Source organism: Panthera leo, chromosome B2, assembly GCF_018350215.1.
Source record: "Panthera leo isolate Ple1 chromosome B2, P.leo_Ple1_pat1.1, whole genome shotgun sequence".
NCBI lineage: Eukaryota > Metazoa > Chordata > Mammalia > Carnivora > Felidae > Panthera > Panthera leo.
The window spans coordinates 149,033,605-149,059,424 of NC_056683.1; the positions used below are offsets into that span (position 1 = coordinate 149,033,605).

The 25,820-nt window shown below is 55.7% G+C and overlaps 2 protein-coding genes across 5 annotated transcripts in view; both read right to left on the reverse strand.

Moving 5' to 3' along the window:
* Nucleotides 1-3,249: 3,249 nt before the first annotated feature.
* TTLL2 (tubulin tyrosine ligase like 2) lies at nt 3,250-9,396 on the reverse strand. Its single transcript, XM_042940429.1, is given in 7 exon segments — nt 3,250-3,911; nt 3,914-4,186; nt 4,189-4,268; nt 4,270-4,913; nt 4,915-5,133; nt 6,199-6,344; nt 9,225-9,396. Coding segments are annotated over 7 exon segments (1,785 nt in total). The 3' UTR covers nt 3,250-3,660.
* Nucleotides 9,397-24,059: 14,663 nt separating this feature from the next.
* The window catches only part of UNC93A (unc-93 homolog A), a 41,106-nt gene continuing 39,345 nt past the window's right edge, over nt 24,060-25,820 (reverse strand). For all 4 annotated transcript variants that reach the window (XM_042940299.1, XM_042940297.1, XM_042940295.1 and 1 more), the window contains one exon: nt 24,060-24,826. In XM_042940299.1, coding sequence (XP_042796233.1) covers nt 24,561-24,826 — 266 coding nt within the window. In that variant the 3' untranslated portion in view covers nt 24,060-24,560. The remainder of the gene's footprint in view (nt 24,827-25,820) is intronic.

Here is a 25,820-nt window from a genome sequence, read left to right on the forward strand (position 1 = left end):
TGCTGGGCTCCTCCTCCTCTGAGGGGACGAGGGTCCCGAAGCCCAGGGCCCGTCCTCTGGGAGCAGCTGTGGGTGAACATGGTGGGGGGGGGCACATGAGGCGGAGGGTCCAGAAAGTTCCAGGAGGCCAGTGACCACTTTGGCAGCCCTCACTGGTGCCGAGAGCCGCTGCTCGGCTGTGTTCTTTGTTCAGTCTGGTCCTGACCGCGGAGGGATCCGAGTCCCCGTGGGTGTCTGGGACCCTTCCGTAACTTTCTCCTGAAGCAGATTCCACCCAACATCTGCTGTCCACCTGACTCAGGAGGCGTCGAGGGCTCAGGGGCCACTCCCGGCCTCAGTCTCCCTGCATCTCCCCATCTGACCGCCCTTCCGTTTTCACAGGCGATCTGCTCTGCAGGCAACCCCCGTGTCTGCCAGGTCCCCTTCTGAGCACCGCACCCCACGCTTGTCTCCAGCAAAGTCTCCCCCTGCTCCCCGGGGGCGCCCCTAACCCCCTCACCCCCCGGGATGATGACATCCACGCCACCTAGGCCTGTCCTGTCATCGACGGTCGGGGTAGGCCAGGGTCTTCCTTGGGTTTTCCACACAGAGGGCGAGAGAGAGAGAAGGAATTTCTTTCTGATGAAAGGAAGTGAGAGATTGAACCCGGGAGAGCCACACAGGGAGGCGAGGGCGGTTGGGGGAGGAGTGAGCCCAGCCGGGCGCGGGCCGAGTCCGGCAGGAACAACCCGGCAGCCCGTCCCCCCGGCCTGAGGCCATCTCCCCGCGGTGCAAGCCGGGAACCCTCCCTCACCCCTCGGCTACCCCGCCTGGTGTCCTACTGCAAGGCCGTGACCGCTCACGGGGAGGTCACGGGGTACCCCGCCTGGGGACGTGGGCATCTCACCGGGGGTCGTGGGGACACAGCTTACCTCGCACTGTCCCTTCCTCGTGGGGTCCGCCTGCAGGGCAGCCAAGAGGCCCCACACAAGCCCCTCCAGTCTGCACAGTGCTCACGGGCGAACAAGGGGAGTCCACGCAGCAGACAAGAAGAGTCTGGAAGGTCAGGTTTTGAAGAGACCGCCGCGGGGCTCTGCCCTCTGTCTGCCCCTGTCCGCAAGGCTCCCCGCACGCCCACGAGGGCAGCCGGCCCGAGCTGAGTCTGCACGGCCTGCCCCCAGGGTCTGCCTCGCCCTGCCGGCCACCATGCCTCTGCGACCCGTTCGCACGTTACCCAGCAGCTTCCGGCTTGGGGGCCACTCCGCACCGGGAGGGCTGAGCAGGTGGGGGCCGCACTCCAGCCCAGTGTGACCGCTGTGTCCCGGGAGCACACTTCTCTCCTACTTCCCCCTTCCTTCCGGGAGATTCTCATGACTTCCTGCGTCCCCTGCGGCTGGCTTCTTCTAACCTCGAGTCAAAGGGAGATGGGATCCAGTTTTGAAATGGAGTAAGAACCTTCACCTCCAACTGCGGGGCGTTTCTAGCTCCCGAGAGATTTCCTGGAGTCAAAGAGCCCAGCGTCCCGCAGGCTCCTTTAGTTAAATTCCCCTTCAGCTGCTCGTCTCCTGGTCCTTCGCTCGCAGTGACTCTTGGGTCTTTGTGTCCATTGGCATTGTCAGCTCCTATAGTGCCCAGTTTGGAGTATGAGGCGCACCCTCCCCCCCAAGCCCCAAACTCAACACCCTGTTTGGCTTGGGGTCCCTAGTGGGACTGCCTTCTTTCCCCTCCATGACTCCTGTGTTTGCCCCGGTGCCCTGGTGCGGTCCAGCTCCTTCGATTGTACTTTGCGAAGGGATAAGGAAAGGTACACATATCCCATTTCCCCGGAGGTGGAAACCCAAGGATTCTTTTAAGGGACTACCTCCTATCTCCTGGAGACGTCTCTGGACTTTGGGGCTTTGGCTCTTGTCCCCCAGCATACCGCGTCTCCGTTTTCCCTCCGTGTCCCTTACACAAGCGTGCACCTGATACAAACTCTGCACACATAGGCTTCCCGTCGCCTTTGCAAGTCTAACGTTAGCCCACTATTATTTCAGTTTAATTGGCCCGCATTTTGCCTTGACGAGCATACTGCCCGGATCGTGCGTGTTTTCCGGACAGCGGACCCGGGGCTGCAGAGGTTCACATGCTCAAATGAAATCATCGTTCCTTAACGTTATGTGCTGCGCACGTCTCTGGGACGTTCATCCTCACGTCTGAGTTGTTGCTCAAGATGAAAGGGGGTAGGAGATCTAATCTCTGGCTTTCGGGTGATGGTAGCCACATGGCTTGGTCTCGTTAGAGTGCGTCTCCATATGTGCGGAAGAGGCCCTTTCCTTGGTTTGCCAAATACTATAAAGTAGAAAGCTGAGATAGAAGACCAGGGCAATCTGGATGTGCTTACAGTCTTACATGACTCCTTCAAATCTCTTCTGGAATAAGGCTGGGAGCAAATAAATGTGCTTATGCCTGAAACCAAGCAATGAGCAACATACGCAGTCCAGTCTCCGGGCTAACTGCTGGAACTTTCTTCTCCCCCTTTTTTCTGAACCATTCAGTTGGAACAGTAGGATTCTGTTAGGTGTTCAGAGGCCGCTGCGAGTGCCAACACCATAAGGAATCGTATGTGGGCACTGAGAGCAGTCACTTCCTTCCTTTGTCCCTCGGTGGCTGTATCACCCACTCTGTGTCCCCAGCCTCAATAGTTAATCCTTGCATATCTTAAGTATGGTTTGCTGTAACTTCTCTTTTTTATTGCGGTGAAATAAACATAACATAAAATTGACCATCAGTGACATCTAGCACGTGATGTTGTGCAACCACCACCAGAACATTCCAGGAGGAACCCCGCTCCCACTCGCGGTCAGCGCCCCCGCGCCCCCACCCCGGGCCCTGCAACCACCAATCACGTTGTGTGTCTGGACTTGCCAACTCGGGATGCTTCCTGTAAATCGTATCTTACTACGTGTGGCTCTTTGTGTCTGGCTTTTTTCTCACTCAGCATGATGTTTTCAAGTAAATGCTGCGGCTTTTGTGTCTTAGGACTCTTCAGTGCTTTCTGATGTGGCAGGAGTGACAAGGCTAGATCTGGAAGGTTCCGAGGTCGCATGCTGGGATGGTAATCTATCAGTGACGGGGCCAACCACGAGGGGACACTCTCCAAATATGGCTGATGGATGACCCCAGTGGGGAGCAATGTGGTGCAATGTCTGATTTAGGACCCAGGACCTATACATAACAGTCACGTGGGTACCCTGGGGGAAGGTTTCCTGTAATTCGCTTCATACCGATGACTGATCAAGTTGACAAAAATAATTTTGAACATAAAATGGTGTATTAAGAAACAAAAAGTTAACCCTTAGCCTTTTTTGTACCGTTTTCACCTCAGAGTCCTTAAAAGATACGCTAATTATCTTTGGTTTTCGTGTTTCGGTAAATGCACAGTGTAATTGTGATAAAGCATTTCCAAGGACAGGGAAGAAGCTGTGTGGTATTTCCCCAAGAAATCGGAGCAAATACACCAGTTAAGTCATGTAATTCAATCATCATTTGCACATGTTCTACTTTGTCAGGGTTGCTATATTTCTATTTACGCCCACGTCGGTGGCCCCGGCGATGTGGTCAACGTGCTGAATGCAGAGGGGCAGGGGCTGAGCCATTGCTGTCCCTGGCAACGGAATCCTTGGTTTTCCAAAAGCCGTGTCACCTTCTCTTTGTTTCTTTTTCTGCCACGTGGGAGTGTTGTTTGTTCGTTCGTTTCTGGAACTCTTGGATTATTCTCCTGACATTTAATCTATTCCTGGAAGCTCCAAAAGTTGCTTCGTTGAAAGGAAAAATGAGAACAAAGTTCCCCTCTTGGAGATCTGGCACTTTGCTCTAGTCGGAGGCGACGCACGGGGCGATGCTTGTCCGGTGGGCGCACGCTTGGATGAGGGACACGAACGGAATGAGGCTTTGTGGGGCGTGTGTCTGCCTTTTAACTTTGGCTTGGTTTGGGGGGGTTCTCTTGTTGAAAGGAGAAGGTCTTTCTTCCTACTCGTCATTTCCCTAGGCTGGGAGGCACGTTTACTCTCGGGACATATCTTTACGGCTTTCTTCACTGCAGATTCCTCCTTAAACGGTGTGCCCGTGACCGGAAAGAGGGACTCACGAGGAAGGGTTCTGCCCACGCGGTTGAGCCCACCGGCATCCAGCTCCGCGAGGGGGACCCCGCCGCTCCCCCGGGACCGCCACTACCCTCTGCCCTCCCGTGCCTCAGACCCTGCAAGTAAATCGGCTCAGCAGTGTCGTGGATGAGTTTTCTCTTCAGACACGTCCGCCGAACAATCCACGGACAGGGCAGGGCTGAAGTTGACCTCCAGCGGCCACGGTTTCAAGTTGTCACCAATCAAAATATCAAACCCAAAGAGCTCGAAGCAGTTGGCCGTGAAGGGGACCGAGGGAGCGATGGCGAGCCCCGTGAGAATAGCCACGTGGTGGATTTTCTGCCACAGAAGCAGGCCGTCCACGTCCCAGCTGCGAAGGTAAGAGAAGGAGCGGCTGAGGGTCTACTTGTTGCCACGACCGATCACTTCTTTGATTTTCTCATACGAGGCCCCGGACTTGTTGATGCTGAGGTTGGTCAAGGGGGCATAACTGTTCTGCAGATTACTCAGGTCGAACTTCTCCGTGGCAAAGCGCGTTAACCCTTCCTGATACATGTAAATGGTCAAAGGCTTAAAGCCCGTGATACAGACGCAGATGCGGAGGTCAGGTTTACCTCTGCCCACGAGGAAAGGGTGGCAGGTATATTTCCGTACTATGTATGTATCATCAAAGTCTAAGTCTTTAATGTCACTGGAAATGATGATCCCCGTCCCGCGAGACGGCTCCACAGGCTTGCAGTTCCAGGAGCCTGGCCAGGCGGTCCTTCCGGTCCGCCTGGTGGTGCCCGGGTGGTGGTTCAGCCCTTGCCCCCGGCTTCACGCTGACGCGCTCAGTCATCCGGCAGGAGGAAGTCCCGCAATACAGGTTCCAGTCTTCGCTGTTCTGCCCTCCTTCATCAAATTTGTCCCACCCTCGCTCCGGCAGGACGCTCTGCACCGCTTCCGGCATGGGGTCGTCCACAGGGAACCCCGGTGGCTTCGGGATGGCCCCCGAAGGTCTGCCTCCTGCCGTCAAATAAGGTTTTCTTTTCTAAAAACCGGTGATCAGAAAAGCGTTAGAGGGTGGACAGGGAGGTCGTGTCCTAGAGGAGATTTTACGTAAAGGAGCCTGCATCCCACGGTCAGCTGTCCTGTCTGCCTTCCCTGACATCATTCACCAGATAACCTGCCCCCTGCACAGGTCCGCCCATCTCTGCTGCCCCTGCAGAAGCTGACGGGCCCCTCCCTGTGCGTTCTGTCGCTCCAGAGTTACCTGCCTACTGCCTCCTCTTAGCGACACGTTAAAACGTTGGCAGTCACAACGGTGACCTGAGGGTTACTCTGCCATAGGCCTGTACCTTCAGTGAATCCTGTTGACCTGAAACATGGGCATTCTTTAGAAAAAGCAAATGTCAGGTTCTCTCCAGTTAGATGAATCTGAACATGCCAAAGAAAGGTGATGCGTGGGTGTTACGGGATCAGCAAGGGTCTTATCAGCCCGAGAAGCTTCGGGAACTTAGGCCAGACCCCTGTGGTGACCACCAGCACCTGCCTCATATGCCCAGGGGTCAGAGGCCGTGTTCCTTCAAGTTCATGGTAACTTGCAAGGAAAATAGGAAAAATTTGAGTTTTTAGAAATTCATTCTGCAAAAACAATGATTATGTGAAGATTGCGCCTCCCATTTTGCAAGACGCCCAGAAAGTGCATATTCGACATTTTCCTGAAATTTCAAAGACAGAAAATCAGATTGTTTTGGAGAAAATCAAAGCTGATGATGAGGCATCATGTTGTATTATGATCTAGGGTGGGTGGGGGGGGGGGGAGTAAAAAAGCCAAAGCCTCTTGGGGGAGATGTCGCTATTCCAAAATCCTAAAACAAGGATTTAGTGCTCATCAAAACTGCCACATTCAGGCAATTCTGACTTATTTCTTTGATGATGTTAGCATTGTTCATGCATAACTTACCCTATAGCGTGACATAACTTATTTGGTGGAAATCCTGTGGCATTTGAGAGGCTCTGATTGATGCCCAAGGAGTAACTCTGACAGGTGAAGCCAGTCTGGCCGGAGGGAAAGTGGGCGGGGAGGAGGGAGGAGGTCAAACTTGTCACCCACCTGCTTCTCCAGATTTGAAATTGGGAAGAGTCGGGGAGCGGCGAAGGAGTCTCCTTGTTTTCTGAGGCCAGCAGCTGAGTATGGTAGGCTCTGATCGGAGGCTGCTGAGGGCTGGGACAGTGGCTCCGAAAGAGGGTCCAGAAGCGCTGTGAACACAAGCCGTGTCAACACATGACCTCGCGTTTGTCGGTGTTGTTACTGCTTTGGCGAGGAGGGGCCCCCGGGAGCTACAGCCCCAGCGTGGCTGTTAAGAAATTCAATCTTTGCAACTTACAGCACTGTTTTCAAGCTATGGTCAATGATATTAACATGTTATAGTAGTGTGTGTGTGTGTGTGTGTGTGTGTGTGTGTGTGTAAGGGGGAAGATCAAAAATAGTTATGGAAGCTGGATCAAACACAGTTAAAAACGTCCCTTCTCTTGGGGCACCTGGGTGGCTCAGTTAGTTGAGTGTCTGACTCTTGAATCAGCTCAGGTCATGATCCCAGGTCGGGGGATCGAGCCCCGTGCTGGTCTCTGTGCGGAGCGTGGAGCCTGCTTAAGATTCTGTCCTGGGGCCCCTGGGGGGCTCAGTCAGTTAAGCGTCCGACTTCGGCTCAGGTCGTGATCTCAGAGTTCATGAGATCGTGCCCTATGCCGTCAGCATGGAGCCCACTTGGACTCCCTCTCTCCCCCCTACCCTGCCTGTGCCTGTGCTCTCCCCCTCTCCCTCTCTCTCAAAATAAATTTTAAAAAAAGTTTAGTCTCTTCCCAGCTCCAGGACACATGCCATCTTTCCCAAACTTAGTTGATCATGGAACCCTCCTAAAATTTGTGTCACATTAGTTACCATTTCACAAAAGCAGCGTGGGAAAGATTGAGTCAGGCAAACGTGATGGGATGCGGTCCCATTCCTGGCAACCTCCACCTTCCCAGCCTGGGAAATAAACCTCTCGGGAAAGGACAGCGTGGCCTTCTGGGGGGCGCCTGGCTCCGTCGGGAACCAGCACGCGGTGGCTCGGGCCCGGCCTTCTCCGGCTCCACAGGTCAGCGGACGACAACAGACCCAGGAAATGCCATCTTGAGGCCGGCCGGCAAACCTGGGCTTCCTGGAACCAAGAAAGCCGATCAATCATCCTCTGGAGACGTGAAGCGTATGGTCTGATGAGACTCTGGCTGTTCACTGGGACGCTTGTGCCACACCCACTGGGCCCGTGTCAGCTGAGTGTCCACTTGCCTGTGAAAATTCGTTGAGAAACCAAATGCGTAATTAAGAGTTTTTTCTGCTCAATACAAGGTCTGGAGCCACCGAAGTGTCTTTCGTCCAGCCTCTTTCAGACGGACGGACAGACGCTGCGGACAGCACACGGTTCCGTCTGACGAAGAAACGCACGTGGGAGGGGGCAGGCGTCGTGATTAAAAACTGGTTGGGGACAAATTCGGAAGCCCTCCGTAGGACGGGGGAGGCGACGCGGGCGGTGAGGACCGGGTGGGGGGAGCCTGCAGAGGTACGCCGTCCGGCCCGGGGGGCGTCATGGGGCACGTCCCCAGTCGCTCGGCTCTCGCCTCCCACGCCTGTAGAGGACGAAGTGCTCATCTTAAGGCGAGCGCGGCCGTTCCCGTGAGTGTAGGTGTGGGCCGCAGGCCACCTGCTGGAGGGGACCAGGACACAGCCTCTTTGCGTGCTCACGGGCGCTGGAGCCACATGACCCCCCCCCCCCCCTTCTGGAGCAGGGTGGCCCAGCCATCGGTCACACCATCCTCTCATCTCAGAGGTGGTTTCCTTGCAGCTGAGAGTGAAGCTGTCCACGGAGATTTTCATAATAGCCTAGTTTCTCCCTTGGTCTGAGCCTCATCTCTAGGAGGGAGGACAGTGAGGAGGTCACACCGCTCATGGCCATGGCAGGATGAGCCACGGGTGGGCTCCAGCTCCAGGTGTGGCCATGTGGTCTGTGGACATAGGAAGAGAACCCGTGAAATGTACATGTGGTTCCCCTCTGTATGGTGTCCAAAGGTTGACCTCCTGCTGATGAAGGAGGAGATGAGGGGGGAACAGAGAGGGGAGGTGGAGGGAGAGGTGAAGGAGGAGGGGAGGGAGGAAGGGAGGGAGGAGGGGAGGGAAGAGAGAAGTGAGGAGACATGAGGGAAGAGGTGAAGGAGGAGGTGAGGGAGGAGGGGAGGGAGGAAGGAGGGAGGAGGGGAGGGAGGAAGAGAGGGAGGAGGGGAGGGAAGAGAGAAGTGAGGAGACATGAGGGAAGAGGTGAAGGAGGAGGTGAGGGAGGAGGGGAAGGGAGGAAAGGAGGGAGGAGGGGAAGGGAGGAGGGGAGGGAGGAGGGGAGGGAGGAGGGGAAGGGAAGAGAGGAGTGAGGAGGGGAGGGAGGAGGGAAAGGGAGGAGGGGAGGGAGGAGGGGAGGGAGGAAGGAGGGAGGAGGGGAAGGGAGAGGTGAGGGAGGAGGGGAGGGAGGAGGGGAAGGGAGAGGTGAAGGAGGAGGGGAGGGAGGAGGGGAAGAGAGGAGGGGAGAGAGGAGGGGAAGGGAGGAGACATGAGGGAGGAGACATGAGGTGAAGGAGGAGGTGAGGGAGGAGGGGAGGGGAAGGGAGAGGGGAGGGAGGAGGGGAGGGAGCATCAAAGTCCCGCAGAGGGTTAGCGGTGCCCCCTCCTCTCGGTGATCTGTGTAAACTGGGTGGTGGGTCCCAGGTGTCGCTGTTCCTTCAGAGGTTTTTGAAAGATCACATATTCTGTGACCTTGTTAAGAGGAGGCTCCGATGGTCCGAGAGGGGTCAGGGCCCGGGAGGTTCTGGATGGAGGCGGAGAGGCCCTGCAGAGGAGAGGGGGAGCGAGGGCCCCTGGAGGGGGGCTGCGCGTCACGCGGGGGTCAGACTGTTTACCGCCGAGGCAGCCTCGCTTGCGTCCGCGTGGTAAGGAGACGATGCGGGTTATTTGACCACAGTCCGCGCGCTCCCGCTGCTGTCCTGGCCGTGAACACAGGGCGGGCTCACACCGCGAGCCGAGCCGGGACGACGCCCACTGTGCGCGGGGTCCCCCACCTGCGTTCTGCACCGGGAGCGGATCTGCTGGGGCTGCAGGCGACCCCGTCCGCTCCACTGCGTGTCGGCGCTCCGCGTCTGCCGCGGTGGCTGTCCCTGTCCCCGCCCCCGGCGTCCCTGCTGCCTGCACTTCCCGGGTGCTGCGGGCCAGCACGACTGCGGAAATGGCCATTCGCCCGCCTCACCCAGCGAAATAGGAGTTTTTGAGGTCAGGGCTCTCTTTTTAATCCCTGTTCCTGCATTGAGTGCCCTGTATGTTTGTGGAACAAATGAATGAACCAGCAGCCCAGTGTGGGGTCGGGACAGGGGAGAGCAGGGGGGGGGGGTATAGTTTTTCCTGTAATGAGGGGAATACACATTTCATACATTTTCAATCCATGTCAGCCATGATTCCTACTCCGTTGCTCATTTCCGCCCCAAATTTCCTCTCTCTTTTTATAAACTCCCATTTATCTGGGTCAGGATCCAAGAGATTTATGGCTAAGTTCAGCTTCTCAGTCTTGAGCCCAAACTTTAGTGGCAAATTCTATTCACAATTAAAATAGACATCACCATACCTGACCTTTTACCAGATACACACTAGGCCTTTCTACCTTTACTACGAGTGCTCAAAGCAGCGACTGATTGGTTTAAATCATATAAAACATGTAATAAACTATATGTTTATTGGGACGTTTGCACTCGGAACGGTGACACGTAAGGGGTCCTCGTGGGAACTGAAACGATCGCAGTTATAATGAAATTAATGAAAGACACGAATAACTTCTGTGATCAGAGCAGCCCGCACAGGCAGCGAGCCCTGGCTATTTCCCGAAGGCATCACTTTATGTTCACTGATGCTCATAATACATAATTGCGATATTAAGATGGGCTCACTGTACTAAGACTTAAGAGGCAAGCAAAGTATCGTGTAATGTGATAAAAACATCACACGCAACTACACATACACATTATAACGTGAAACTATGACATGAAATTGTTAATTATTTAAGGGCTGTTAATTATTTAAGGGTGTTTGCCATTCAGCCAGGGCAGGAGCCGAGACACCGGTCAACTTAACCCTGGCAGTTCCGAACTGAGCAATAGCCTGGGCGAAGAGCTCTCAGGGCCCACGGGCTTTATTCTGAAAAGAAGGCGGTAAACATTCTCGCTGAACTTGAAAACACTTTATTGGGAACCACGGTTCTCAGCGTCCCTAGGCAGTCACGCTGATTGGCCCAGGAACGTATCAAGGTAGCAGTGATTACTAATCACGTGCGAACTCCACAAGGTTGACGTATATGTGTGTATTGACAGTCGCCATCTCCCGCTTGCATTTCCGCGTGCCCTGTCGCGTGGGAGGCTACGCTTTTCAGGTGCGGCCCGTGGGAGGGGCTCTGTGAGGCGGGCACGTCCCTGACAGGGGGACGGCCACAGACCTACAGACCCTGCAGGCGAGTGAGGCTTGGTGGATAGAGCCCTCTCTGGCCCTCCAAGAGGAAGGTCGGCCTCCACATAAAAACTTCCAGAAGGAAACTGGAGCACGCAGACCTACTCCCCAAGCCGCCCGGGAGAGGGGCACCCGGGAGAGGGGCACCCGCCCACAAGGTGAAGGCCACGTGCTTGTATCTCTGCTAGGAGAGCGCGAGTCCGTTACCGTGAGCGTGGCTGGAACGCTCGTAGGGGCAGAGCGAGCCCGCGTGTGCACGGAAAACACCAACACGCATCAAAACATCGTCACCGTTGAACCACCGCGTGTGGAGCGGGAACGAGCGAAGGCGGGGCCGACCTGGTCACGTGCAACCAGGGACACACATCGCAGAGCGTGCCCAGGTCTCGCGTCCTCTTCGGCAGAAACCCGGCCGATGTAATCAGGGCAGAGGCCGCGTCTGAGAAGCAGCAGCAACCTGAACTTCAGAAGCCGACTTCAAGCGTGTGATTAGGTCATTGTTATAATTACGGGGTTTTATGATCTCTTGGAGCCTGGTTCAGCCCTGGCCACGCTCTCTCCTGGCTTGTGGAGGGAAAGGGCTTCTTTTCCCACACCTTGATGACATTCCTGGGCACACGGGGCCCGCTGGGAGGGAAGCGGGCCAAACACAACTGTTGCCCCCACTGTGGGAACAATGAACCCTCAGAATGGCCCCTGGGATCCTTGCTTCTCCCAGAAGACTCATTCCGGAGCCGGAATTTGTGGGAGGGGACGGCCCCCAGCCTCCGCAGCCCCTCAGACTGCTGAGTCCCACGTTGGTCCTTCCAAAACGGGACCTTGAAGAAGAATCAGGAGGGAGCCCATTGTGTCTATGCACACTGCGTTAGGAGCTCATTCACCGTGTGAGGGACAAACCACCCCCAGCTACCTTCCGTTTGAACCGGACCCGGCTGTAGTACGAAACCATGTGATTGAATGCCATGAATTTCTGTCGTCTTTGAACTGAGAGAGGAAATATTTGGGGGTCGAGGAGAGGGACCCTTCTTGGGTGACCCTGAAATCAGACGCTGCAAAAGCAAACACAGACCCCACCGAGGCAGAGAACCGGTTTCTGTCCACGTCCTTCGGTCTCGGCTTTCGGAACCTCAACGATTAATTTCGAAAGCCTCTGCCCCGCCTTCGTTTGGAATTACTGGAGATTTACCACGCGCAGCCTGTGTGCTCATGTGTCCTGGGTGAAAACAGGGTGTCATCAACTTTTTTTACTATCCACACGGCCTTGCCTCCGGCCATACTCGGAACAGTAAAAACACACCGCCCTGTCGTGGATCAAAGAGTCGCGCACACGACAGAAACTTCACACTGCTTCGTGCAGCGATTTTCAGATTTAGAGGCGAGTTGTTCAGACATGCAAGGCACTCCGTTTTTATCAACTAGGAGCGAACGGCTACTGTAGACTCCTGTGTCATTCTACGTGGGCGAAGCCACTTGGTGGCTGACCGTCCCCCTCAACCACCCCCCCCCCTTTTTTTTTTTTAAATAAGTTGTTATTAACTTAAAATCAGAACTGGTTTTAATTATTCTAAATCAGTGCCCGGGCACAACTTTTTATACTGGTGATAGGTTTTGTTTTATCATTAAAGCCTTCAGTTCCCCGGGGGTGAGGCCACACCCGACTCCGCCCGAGGCTTGCATCCAGTGGACCGGAACTGACTTGACGTGAAAATGTCCAGTGTCCCGGGACCGGGGAGCTACATTTGCCGCTTTGCAAACTGCGTATGGAAAGGCAGTAGGTTTTTTTTTTTTTCCCCCCAACTGGAAAGCCTTTGAGATATCAGATCTACGTCTGAAGGCCACACTTCTTAGCATGGCATTCAAGGCCTTCGTATGAGTCTTCAGCCGCTGTTCAGCCCGACGCCACTCCCCGCCCGGACTTCCCAACCCCGCCTGGCAGGGTCAGGAGCCGGGTATCCGACCCAAGCCCTAGCTGTGGCCTCAGGGCATCCCGACTTGGTGGCCCTGAGCCCCGCCTTCTCTCCTCGCCTGCCCTCCCTTGCTCCCCTCTTCTGGGGCCCACACCCTCCACACCTACCTTGGGGAAAACCGCTTCCTCTGCATCCAGCCGTCTGTGTGCCAGGAGATCCGTGCTCTGCCCCGAGGCCTTGGCGTCCGTCCATCGGGTCTCGGAGAGCACGGGCTGCTGGGTGTGTTCGGGGGGGAGCGCCCCCACTCACTATGGGGTGCCGTCGAGCTCTCCCTCTGCCCACATGTCACAGGATGTTCTCCGGCCTCGAGCACAAAAGCGTGTCGTCAAGCGATACAACCCAGGTGGGCGGGATGCTCGTCCTCCTAAGTCCACCAGGTCTGAGCTGGTGGCCCCGCTGGTCCGAGAGCACACGGCCCCCTGAGCCGTCGGGGAGGGGTGCGTCCCGGGACAGAGGCACGCGCTGTGGCCCCCTCGGGCTCCCGGGGTGACTTCCGTACGCTCGTCCCCGAGCCCGGCCCTGCTTGCAAGTGGGTGTGCGGTCAGCCTTCGGCAGCCGCAGAGCCCAGTCGATGGGGCAGAACTGGAAGCTTCCTTGCTGGTCCCTCCGTGATGCGAGCCTGCTCGCCTCACAAAGGGGGGCACACATCGCCGCAGGGCCTGAGGGACCAGGCCCCATCCGGGTATGGACCTGGGGCTCCTCTGCACGTCCCCCACCTCCTCCGGAGGACTGTCTTCTTTCTGTGGGGACCACACTCAGCTCAGAGCCCAGTGGCCCCATCAGCCACACACCTGAGGACACAGAGAGGCTCAGGGCAGCTGACAGACGGACGAGAAGAGGCAGGCAGGCTCCTCTGGGGGCCGTCCTGGGACCTTCTTGTACTTCACCCAGGTGGGACCTCAAAATAGACCATTTCCACATAAGAACAGTTGAGTTTCCAAAAAGAATCGTTATTGTTTATATATATATATATATATATATATATATATATATATATATATGGAGGTTTATTCATTGTGAGAGAGAAACAGAGACAGAGCATGAGCAGGGGAGGGGAGAGAGAGAGGGAAACACAGAATTGGAAGCAGGCTCCGGGCTCCGAGCTGTCAGCCCAGAACCCGACGCGGGGCTTGAACTCACGAACCGTGAGATCATGACCTGAGCTGAAGTCGACGCCCAACGGACTGAGCCCCCCAGGCGCCCCTGAATCTTTATCGTTTCTGTAAGTCAAGTTTACACCTGAGACCTCAGCTGGCCCCGTCCTTCCCTGGCTGTGTGCTGCCTCCACACCCTCGTTCTGTCCCCCAGGCCCCGAGCACCACACCTGTGGACTTTGGGACACACCCCGGGCAGAATCCGCCCTGCATTTGTATATGAGGTGCCTCCCCATAGGATCTTTGAACTCAGCTCACTCAGGCTTCAGCATCTTATTACTCTGTTGATGAATGTTTAATGTTTCGATGCCAACTATTTAATTACAGACACTGTTATACCCTTTCAGGACCAATAAATTGCTTCACATGATATATAAAACTGCACAGCACAACAGAGCCCTGGCTAAGCTGTCCCAGGGGAAGGGAAACACTGCGGATTTCCTAATTAGCAAACCAAGAACAAAAGCAATTCATCGTACGTGGCCCAGAAGGCATTTTTCTTTCTGGGTTTGATGTGTTCATTCGTTGTTAATTATTTATCGTTACCCTGCAGCCGTACGTGCTGGGAAGTGGTGTAGAAACCAAGAGTCATTGAGTCTTTCCCCCGACCGTCTTCCCGAGCACCAGATTAAGGTGGGTTTGGTGATGATTTTGAGTCAGGGGCAGAGACAGGGCTGGCCATCCAGACACAAGGAAGGATATCTGGGCCGAAATCGTCTACGCATCCTGAATTTGTTGAATAGTGTACAATTTTCCCCTTCGATTAGAGACATTTGGGTGAGTTTCCCAGCTGTCTGCTCTCTGGGGAAGGTGGCATACAGTCACCTCTCACAAAAGAGACTCTAAGGGCACATGAGCAGAAGAAGGTGGGGTGCACACTTACCAGGTGAAACGTGTTGGCTTCGTCCAAAGTGAGCGCCGAGAGCGAGCGCATTTCCCCGAACTGCTTCTTCGCAGGTTCTTCTCCAGATTTCTCGGTGGGCTCAGTTCTCCCTTGACTTGTGCCATGGGATCCTGTCCTCCTCAGACACGGAAAGGCTTAAGGAAGCCTGGGGGCCTCCCAGGAGCTGACCACACGGACTTTGGATCTTGTGGCTAGAGAACTGGCCGGGAGGCAAACGGGCCACCGCTGCGTTGCTCAGGGACCACTAACACCGCTGCCCCAGGCTGACGCCAATGCCCTCGGGGGCCCGCTGGTCACAGCCCCAGGGCCTCCCTGGTCACAGCTCCGGGGCCTCCCCATGCGGAGCCAACACCCTTGGGGCTCACTGATCACAGCTCCGGGGCCTCCCCCGTGTGTGCTGTTCATGACAGTCTCGCCTCACCTTCAAGGGTGAGCGGTCTTCACACTGGGACACACTTAACCTGCTCTGACAGGAGCCAGAGGAAGTTAGGTTCATTATGATGCTTAAATCTAGAACTTTGGTGGAGTCCAAGGAAACAGGGAACCGATAAGTAGAATTTTCACTTTTTTTTTTATACCTCAATCCCACCTCCCTCAAGTGAGCATCAAACTCAAACCCCAGGTGGTTGATGGAAAGAGACTCTTCTCTACCACCTACCAGGCCCAAGGGAGAGACGTGTGAGAAACCACATGGTCTCTGGGAGCCTAGAAATCTTTCCTGCCTTCGAAACATCTTCCCAACCAACAACCAAGCCCTTGACATTTGCCAGCTAACATTCACTGAAAACTCTACCTAGCACAGCACCCGGTTCATTGGAAGGATGGAGAATGGGCTTTTTCTGGTTACCATGACCTCCTCAGTACTTCTTGAAGGACGTTTACAAACATGAAACTTCTGCAACAAAAACTTAATCAAGAGAGAAATACATGTAATTAAGTACAAGAAAAGAATCCATGGTGTGACAATTGTTGCCCTTGAAGGAAGTGATAGAATGTTGCAGGTGTCCGTTTCCTGGTCTGGGTGTTGGCCGTATGGATGTTTTCGGGTCGTAGAATTTTATCAAGCTGTACTTGTGTAATTGTACATTTCCTATATTTTACATTGTCTTTGTTTTACAAGTCAGTAAAACGTTCCAAAAAAAATTAAGGGCATATATCTCTGTTGACGAGTAGCATTTGGAGTTACCCTCCTCACTTACCCTTTTAGTGGAAAAACAGCCAAGAGTCAAGAAATCAAGTTCTATCCCATTTCTTCAATTAACCAACTCTTTGACCCAGGACAAGTCATTAGAGGCATTAACCTTGCTGATGATTCTTGCTTTTTTTCATCATTACCACACAAGGGATGCGAACTAGAATAATCTTAATGCCCTGTCCTTCCCAACCCCCCAATATTACAGTCCTGCAATGATCCTTCACCCCCTCCCATATCGGGCTCTAGCCACTGCCTCGTTTCCCAAGAAACCTCCTGGGAAGGGCTGGGAATCCTTCCTGTCTCCACTTCTCTACTCTTTCTAAGCCACTTGGTTCAAGTCTTCATCCCCAAGACTCCCACTGAGTGGCTCTGCCTTCGCACAGGTGATGCCATTTTGCCAAATCAATGATCTGTCCTCTACTGTATCTGCCCAACACACCCCAGCAGTTGACAAGAGAGCTGAGCGTCTTTGGGACCTGTCACTAACTGGGCTCTGCCATGTCAGTCTCTTGGGGGCACTCATTTGTCCCCACGGTCACTTCCCTTCTGGTCCCTCCTCCGCACCCTGGCCTCTGAAGACGGAAGGTGCAGGGAGTGAGACCGTAGGGCTTTGCTCTGCTCCAGGACCGCTCACTCGGCTGGTCTCCTTCTGCACTATGGCTTTAACATCCTCTCTCTAGGCTGATGTCCCGGTCTCTCTGTCCCTAGGACACCCCCACATTCCAGCCCCAGACGTCTCACCGTTGCCCACCAGAGCCACGTGGATGTCTGAGAGCCTCACGTGTCACGTGCTCAACACCAGGCTCTTGATTTTCTCCTCTGCGAGGCTCCCCAAGTAAGCGGCCATTTGCTTCTCCCACTTATTGGATAAGCCAGACTCCCGAGTTTTCCTTGGCTCTTTCTCTGCCTCAATACGTCTTGTAGCCTCTGCCCTTAAAGCACGTCCCCGGTCCCACCAGTTCACCTTCTTTCCATTCCCTGCCACCGTGACCGCCTGAGTCCCTCTTGCCAAGGCAATGGCCTGTGACTCTTTGTCTCACCTCTGCACTTACTGTGCCCTCCTACCAGCAGCCAGAGTGAGCCTTTTACAATTAAGTCATATGGCGTCGCTTCTATCTTGTGGGTTCTGTACGGGGGGGAAGAGTGTCCCCCCACGTTCATGAGCTTCTCTGGAACCAGGGTCATTGAGCCATGATTAGTTAGGATGAGGTCATGCTGGGGTAGGGTGGGCCCCGGTGTCCTTATCAGAAGAGGAGGAAAGACACAAAGACAGTCACAGGGAGGAGAATGTCCCGAGAGGACAGACTCACGGAAGTTGGCCACGTGAGGTCGGAGGCAGAGACCCGTGTGATGCATCTACGAGCCCGGGAATAACCTGAGACGACAGGAACACCAGGAGCTGGAAGAGGCAGGACGGATGTTCCACTACGGCCTTCGGAGGAACGTGGCCCTGCCCACACCTTGATTTTGGGCTTCCAGCCTGCAGACCGTGACAGGATGAATTCCCACTGTGTTCGCCACTCAAATGTATTTTCATGGACTTCATTACAGAAGCCACAGGAAACTCTTCAGGTTCCCATGTGGCTCACAGTAGAATCCAGTCGAACCTGGTCTGGGGGCCCTACGTGATCTGCTCTGCTTTCCGGCCTCGTGCACGTCCGGCCTTCCCTCCCTGTGCACCTGTCCCAGCCCCAGGCTGCAGTGGGAGGCTGGCTCCCCTTCACCTAACCGGGCTCCACTCTGCTGAGCGCCTCCCGATGTCCCTCATCACATCACCTCCCCCGGAAGCGGGCACTTCCACCCGAGAAAGAGCGACTTTGCCCCTCAGTTACACCAGCATCGGTCCTGACCCCGTCCTCGAGTGAGTGCATAGACACGTCTAATTTGCTGACCTGAGAATTTCCTGGTGTGACGACAATTGTTCAGGGCCATTTTCCTGCTTGGGACCTGTTGGGGTCACCGATGGAAGCCTCACGGATCCGGTTCAGGGGCAGGAAATACTTGCTGGGACAGCAGAAATCGAGGTTGTCTTCTCTAAAACCGCCGTGGGACAGAGGTCATGGAGGGAGGTCGGCGAGGGACAGGTGGCGGGAAAGACCTTCAAATGCTGGCACCTGGGGCTCCTCACGTATTTGGAGCGTTGAATCAGATCCGTGGCCCCTAGCGTGTTGGAAATGTTCCCAAATCTGCTTTTCTTCAAGGGCATCACCGCCCAGGATTTTGTGGATGGCCCCCAGGGCTTGCCGAGTGGGTGAGCAGATCCCAGCATGCGTGCTTGGCTGTCCAGAGATCCCCCATGGGCCTCACGGTCATAGCTTAATTCTCCACTTGGGTCTCTGAGCACCCGCGGGGGGATAGCTGGACAGAGAGTGGAAGGAGAGAATCCCTCTGTAATGAGGAATGGTTCGTACTATAGGAGACCATCCCGAGGGGAAACACAGATGCAGGTCTGTTCCACGCTTTGCCTTTGAACTCCCCGATAAAGCCTGGCCCTTCCAAAGCGGCTGGTAGGGAGGCCTTCCGTTGTTTTGTTCTGTTTCTGTGAGGAAGTTGGGGGAAAGGGCAAAGGAGCCCCTCGCTGGGAGGCAGGGTTTTGTTCTACACCGAACGAGGCGCGGGGCGTCGGGAAGGTGCCTGGCCACACTTACGGAGAGGGCCGGGGGGGGAGCCGCAGGGTGGCCTGGTGAGCACGTGTCAGCACCTTCCAGGGACAGGATGCCCCTCTGCCAGCGTGTGAGGGCGACGGTGGCCACCCTGCCCGCCAGGGGGCGCTGTGTAAGCGCTGTGGCCTGGGCTCCTGCCGGGGCTCCGGCAGCGGCAAAGCGGGGAGCACGCGGGGTCCCACCCACTTGGCTTTCTCGCTCACCGGGCAGTCTGTCCTCATCCGCGCCCTGCAGGCTGATAAGCCCCGTGGGAGGGAGGGACGGGATGGGAGGGATGGGAAATGGCCCGACCGCCAGATTACCTTCCAGCTGTGTGATCTGCCCACATTCTCACCCCCACATGGGAGGGGACAGATCGTTGCAGGTGCCAGCCGGCGTGAAGGAGAGGACAGAAGGCTCCGGGACGCATTGAAAGGGCACCTGACGCAGGCAGGTCGCTGCCTGCGGAGAGCAGGCCGGTTTTACAAGGAAGAAGTGACATCTAAGCTGAACTTTGAGCGCTGAGATAGTCAGCCAGGCAGAGGAGGAGGACGGGTATTTTCATAAAGCCAGCAATGACCACAAAGTCACAGAGATGTAAGAGACAGGGATGTTGATATGTTGATACTTGGGGTGGGGGGGGGTGGTCAGGTGAGGTGGGACAAGTTATGGGGAGCCCCGCACCCCAGGTGGGGGCATTGGGGTTTTATCCTGAAGAGAACGGCCATTACTGGTGAAGGGACAGGGACAGTACCGTGTCAACCTTGCACTTCGAGGGACTGTTGATGGGGTCATCCGCCAACAGAGACCACAGGGAGAGAAGGGGTTTGGAAGAGTTCCAGAAAGCAAAATGGACAGGGCTGGTGACTGATGGGGGGTGACAGGGGGGGTGACGGCAGTGTCGGGGAGGAGGCTGCGGCCGGTGACTCTGCGTGGGAGGGGGACCAGAGCACCAGGGTGGTCCCTGGCAGGGGCCGGACCTCGGGATGCCCGCCTGCCTGCGGGTGGCCGAGGAGGAGGGGGAGCCTCCGAGGGGCTCCAGGCCACCTGGGCGGGGGTTCAGGGCCACTGGAGGCTGGCGGGGGGGAGAGCAAGGGGTGCCGTTCACAGTGAGGGAGTGGCCGAGGCTGGAGGTACCAGTGGCCAAGGTGTGTGTGCTCCTGGGGCCTCAGTGCGCCACGGTGTGGAGTTTCCCTAGGCTGGTTGGCTAAATGTGGGTGGAACTATTATTATCTTTGTGTTGTTTTACGGCATCCCAGGGGCAACGGAATCCTGTGACATCAGATGACGCGAACCACGGTAATAACAGTATCTAATGAATATTTGCAATGAACGAATAAATAATGAGTGAATATTTAGTCCCAGAAATTCTTTAGAAGTTGTCTCCAACTTTAAAAAACGCACTTCACATGCCATGAACTAATTAAGTGAGCACGAAGCGTCAAGGACCCAGAAATAATCTGCTTTAGAAGCAATGCTTGGTTACGGGGCGCCTGGGGGCTCGGCCGGTTGAGCGTCTGGCTTTTGATTTCAGCTCAGGTCATGATCTTAGGGTCCTGGGATGGAACCCCCATCGGGCTCTGCACTGGGTGTGGAGCCTGCTTGGGATTCTCTCTCTCTCGCTGCCCCTTCCCCGCACACTCTCTCTCTCTCTAAAATAATATTAAATAAATAAATAAACAAAAATAAAAGCAATGCTCAGTTAGACTCATATATCAACCACAGAGTCAAACCACAAGGGAGATTTTATTTATTTAATTTTGTCTGTTTGTTTATTTTTGGGAGAGAGAGAGAGAGAGAGAGAGACAGAGCACGAGCAGGGGAGGGGCAGAGAGAGGGGGAGACACAGAATCGGAAGCAGGCTCCGGGCTCTGAGCTGTCAGCACAGAGACGGACGCGGGGCTCGAACCCAGGTACTGCGAGATCATGACCTGAGCCGAGGTCGGTGGCTTAGCCTACCGAGCCCCCCAAGCGCCCCGTTACAGGGGGAGCCTTTAAAACTGCTCGTACCCGGGCTCCACCCCGGACTGCCCGAAGTCAGGCCCCTGCGCTGGGCCCTGGGCACCTGAGAAGGACTTAGTGCCTTTGGGTCAGAGGTCAGGAAAGACCAAGCCGGATGCCCACGAGTCAGGAGGTCGCGAAATGAGGTCACGCACGTGGAAGGCTTGCGGGGGGTCAAGCGCTCGGTAGTGCTGATCCTGAGGCTGGGGGCCTGCCCTGCCACTCACGGGACACCTGTGCTGCATGGTGCTCTCCCACTGCGTTGGGTTCCGGGGGTGCCTGGTGGGGGTCTGGAGGCCAGCAGACTCGGGAGAGTGAGGCGCCTGCCTGGTCACCTCACCAGAGCACGCGTGCACGGAGACTCCTGGTTTAGCTGGGGTGAGGCGACTGGGACACACTCCGTGACGAGGCCCACATCGCATATATTTTATGCCGACGTTGGAAAGAGAAGGCCAGGCCTCGTGGGTCTGTGAGCTGGAGAGGAAGTGATTCAGCAAGGCAGCGGTGAGCGCCCAGGGACGCAGGGCTTGGGGACATTAGCACACTGTGGGCCAGGGTCGGGGGGCGGGGGGACAAACGGTCACGTGGTCGGGAAGGGGGCGCAGGGGCTTCTGGGAGGACTCGAGTTGGGGCCAGTGGCCAGAAGTGGGCCTGGAAGAGGCCCCGGAGGAAGGAGACTCTCTGGGTTTGATTTCGACGTGAGGCCAGAAGTGGTGAAGTCCGTTGGTATTTCTTCTCTGGCTCGGTCACTTGCTGACCAGTGAAATGGCTTGTGTGCTGTGACTCCTGAATAACCCAGGTTGGAGTGGACCCCGATCCAGCCCCCTTCGGGGGTAGGGTAGGATCTCCGAAGGCCCTGGGCCCTGGCTCTGGAGGAGAAGGCTCTAGGCTCCCGCAGCAGAAAGTGACCCAGCCGTCCCCGAAGCCCGCGCCCTGGGCGTGCTGGCTCCCCGAGCCACCTGTGCACAGGACCCCATTCGGACTGCAGGCCCTCTGCTCCGTCAAGGGTCGCGGCGATTAAACCGCCATAAAACACACGCGGAGGTCCGTCAGACCGGGTCTGCCGTGCCTGCCCCCGGTCTCCACTGGGGGACCCGCATGAACACCCACCCCTTTACATTTTAGGACCTGGAAAATGATTCTCTGTGAAAACACTGACAAGGCCCCTTTTATCAAGTAGTGATGATTATATAATGTCTTTTTTTTTTTTTTTTTTAATTGCCTTGGCTGCCAGGACGCTTGGGCTCATTTTTGTAAATTGCAGGAACTCCCTACCGGCTGCAAGCCTAGATTTTTTAAGACATTTACTTTCTCTTTATTAGGTGCTTTTAACTTTCCTATTTCTACCTTTGCCATTTTATTTTAGATTTATCTCTGGTTTCAGGAAGGTTTTTAATCATACATTGTGACATATATACATTCATACGTTCTATAGTTGTTGAACCTCACCCCCTTCAGTTACTCTGAGCGAGCAGTAAAATTAGGTATTTGTTGCTGAGCCCTGGGAGTCGGGCCAAGCGATTTATGGTTGTTGGATCAGATCAGTCGAGGTTTGTAATAACGCCACGGAGTCTAGGGTCGCACGGGCAGGGCTGTCTTTTAACCTCAGTCCGGGGAGGAGGCGGGGACACCCCGTTGTACACGGAGTTTCACAACAACACCTTGTCCGGATTCCGGGAAGCGGGGAGATCTTCACCGTACAAATGGAAGACTGAGAGCGAGACTCAATCACTTCCCTTCTGCTACAATCCAGGCTTCCCGCTGGCACGGGCGAGGCAGGAAGTGCTCGTCTGACCGAGGCCACTGGCCACCCATCCTTCACCCGCCGGCCAGGCCCCACAGCTGGGCGCAGGGGCAAGCTCACCAACTCTTCTCATCAGACTGTTCGGAGCGGGGAGAGAGAAGAGAAGGCGGTGATGGTGTAGGAGGCGATGTTCGGGGAGACCCGATGTCCAGCCAGGCGGCTCGTTTGGCGGATGGGAGAGAGCCACTTGCCCAGAGCCTCCGGGAGCACCGGCCGGCCGCCCCGGACCACAGCCCGTGTCCGCGGCAGCGCTGACCTGTGGGCCTCTGTCACTGCATCAACAATGGCAAACGAGGTCAGGGCCCGTGGGACCCCTCAGCCTCTTTCAAGGCCAGCGAGAACCCTGCTGTGGGGGTGCCGGGGGACACCGTGCCCTCAGCCCTTACTGAGAGAGCCTTTGCTCCCCGCGTTGGGACCAGGCTGGCCTTGGGGCCCCAAGTTCCAGACCAGGCCCCTCAGCCCACGCTCCCCTCATCTTCGAGTGCCCAATGGATCAGGAAGGGGCTGGCACCCCGAGCGACAGAGCAGAGCATCCAGCCTTTGCTGTTTAAGCCAGACACTCGACAGCAAGCTGCCCAATGTCACCAATCACCAAGGGCACCTCCCCGGCCTTCGAAAATAATAATTAAAAAATAAGTAAAATAAAACGAGACAAAATAAGATAAAGTAACGTAAAATATCAGGCCTGCCTGCGTCCCCCCTGTGTCTGGGCTTTGCCGTGGGGTGCCAGTTTGGACAGGTGCCTCTCCAGGTCTCTCCAGGGCTTTGCACAAACTTCCGGCTCTGCTCTCAGCCTGGGGTGGGGGGGGGGGTGCTTTCCTGTCGACCGTTGGCCCAGGGCACGCTTCTCAGTGTCATCTATGTCTCAGCAGACGCCCGGTGGGGTCAGGACGGTGTGGCCCGTTTTTTTCCAGGATAATCTTCCAGGGCGCCTCTGGAAGGTAGGAGGGATTCCTAAGCGAGTTGGGGTGTCTCCCTCTCAGAGGCCCTGAGCCGAGAGAGAAACCGAAGATCAGTTCCACACCGGCCTGTCTTACCTGATTTGCATCCAGGAACGCCACAGGGTTTATTTACGGAAGCCCCAGCCTCCAAGGTGGAGGGGACCGTGCCTGTCATGAGCTGGGTGCGTTGGTGTGGAGGGGCCGGAAGATTCTCAAGGTCGCAGAGGCGTGCGAGCAAAGGTCTGGAACAAGATGTCCTGGAGAGGAGCCTGGCGGTCTCCTTGGGACAGGACTCAACTCGCCTCATTGAGATGGGGAGCCATGGAAGGGTTTTCAACAGAGGTTTGACCTGATGGGGCTCCGCTGAAGGTCTGGAAGAGTGCCAGGCTGCAACGGAGGCTGGGGCCTGGGTGGGGGTGCCAGTTCATGGGGAAGTGGGATGGGCTTCACGGGAAGTGGAGGGAGAAGCCTGGGCAAAGAGCAGGTGCCTTGGGGTGAAGGGGGCAAGGGTGACAAACCCCAGGACACCGTCAGAGGGGCCAGAGGGCTCTGAGAGCCTGGAAAAGGGAGAGGCTCAGCAGGGGGCAGAGGCCAGCGTTAGCAGCTTGTTAAAGACGACGAGGGTGGGAATAGAGGGAATAGACCGTTGGTGGATGCGGGTTCTGATCGGAAGGTGCGTGTGTAACAGCTGTCTTACGCGTTCTAGTCTACGGAGGGCTCACTCACTTGGTGACTGGTGTGTGTGTGCTCTACTGAGTATTTAGAGTAAAAGTGTTTGCACAGAAGATAAGTCCATGATGTAGTTGCGTTTATTTAGAAACTCATCGTCTATAAGCTTCAAGAGACGTAAACTCTTGCCTGGCTTTGTCATTCACTGACTCCGGGAGGGAGTCGGCGGGCTTGCCTGGACATCCCATTTGTAAAACGACGGTGTTGGACTCCCTACGTCCACATCCTTCCAATTCTCACGAATGACCACAACAGCGAGTACGACAGAAGCAAGTACAGTGGTTTGTTGTATCTAAGCAAGTTCCCGTTGGCTGATGATACACCGGACTTTCTTCCTTTGTGAGATGAATGGATCCCTTCACGTTCCCTCTCGATCTCTGCGAGTGACAGTGTGGATGGAACGCTTATTAGAATCGAAAAAAAATCACACAAAACCATGTGACAGTGTGATGTCTTCAGGACGGCTCGGTGTCGCTGTCGTAGTTGAGAAGAATCGGTTATAAAGTCTGAGGCACTTCAGATGGAGCTCTCCTGGGGACGCGGGGCTCCCGGGCCTGGTGCGCGTCCCTTTCACATGGCTGTCTCCGTTTCCTCCCCCTCTGCTGGCTTTGCCTGCTCCGCAGCGGCTGGCCTGGCCGCCTTCTTGGCCTCCAGATACTCCACGGTCCCGTAGGCCAGCATGGCCAGACTCAGGACCCCCAGCAGGATGTAGAGTTTGACGTTGACACACAAAAATGTGCTGTATCCAAAGGCGATGACGAAGCCTAGCGATTCCCACAGGCGGTAGTTCGCAAAGGCAGCCTCCTTGTTCTTCTCAAACAGAACGCCGTAAAGAGCTGCGGGGGAGACACGGGTATGAACACGTTGCTTCAAAACCTCAAACGATTGCTTTCAGCTATTGCTGAAAACGGTGGCTTTCCTGCTGCCCAATTTTCTCAACAAAATCAGAAATTTTCTCTTCGTACCAAAACCGGAATTATTTCACGATGGGGACTTTGCCAAGTCAGGCGACACATCGTTGGCAGTGAGGAAGCATCGTACGTAAAGGAAACACAGAATTCACGCGACGTTAGCACTGGTGGGAACTCGGGTCAAGCCGTCACTCGGTGGGTGACTACGTGGGAAAGGAAAAGGTGAGCTTGGAGGCCTGACCTGTGTGCCACACGAGGCACGACCACTCCCTGGGGTCCCAAGCAAAGACGAACGCCGTGAGGCTCCTCTCCAGGATATCCAGAACCGTCTCGACGGTTCCCTGCCTTATCTCTCGTCGGCTCCAGACCTGTTTCCTCCTCTTTTGTCTTACCTGCTCCGTGTTACCCCACACTGCCGCTACGGCCATCTTTCTACAGTGTAAACGTGTCATATCCCTCCCACACCGGTGCCTTCAGTGGCCCCGCCTGGCTTTGGGGTAGAACAAATATCTCATCAGGGGGGCAGATGCCGCTGTCACCTGGCCTTGTCCCAGCCCAGCACCACCTGTCGCTGTGGAGCGTGCCCCTCACTCCGGCCCCACTGCCAGGCTTCTATGCCTCGTGCCCTTGCACGTGGCCGGCCAGCGGCGGCACGCCTCTGATTTTTCGGTCAAGTTCCCCACGAGGCCATCCTGCCCAGCGTCCCATCCTCATCACAGTAATTCCAGCGCTCTCAAAGTGTCAGTAAAAGTACTCGTGGAATGGCCAAGTGGACCCGTGGATGGACGGCGACTTCATGAAGCGAGTAGGGAACCAACAGGTAAAACACCGAGCCCACGTCCCGCGGGGTTGCTGCGCCATGTCAGAGACCCGATGCGCTCGCTGGGAGGATAAATAGTAACACAAGGAAACGGGGGTG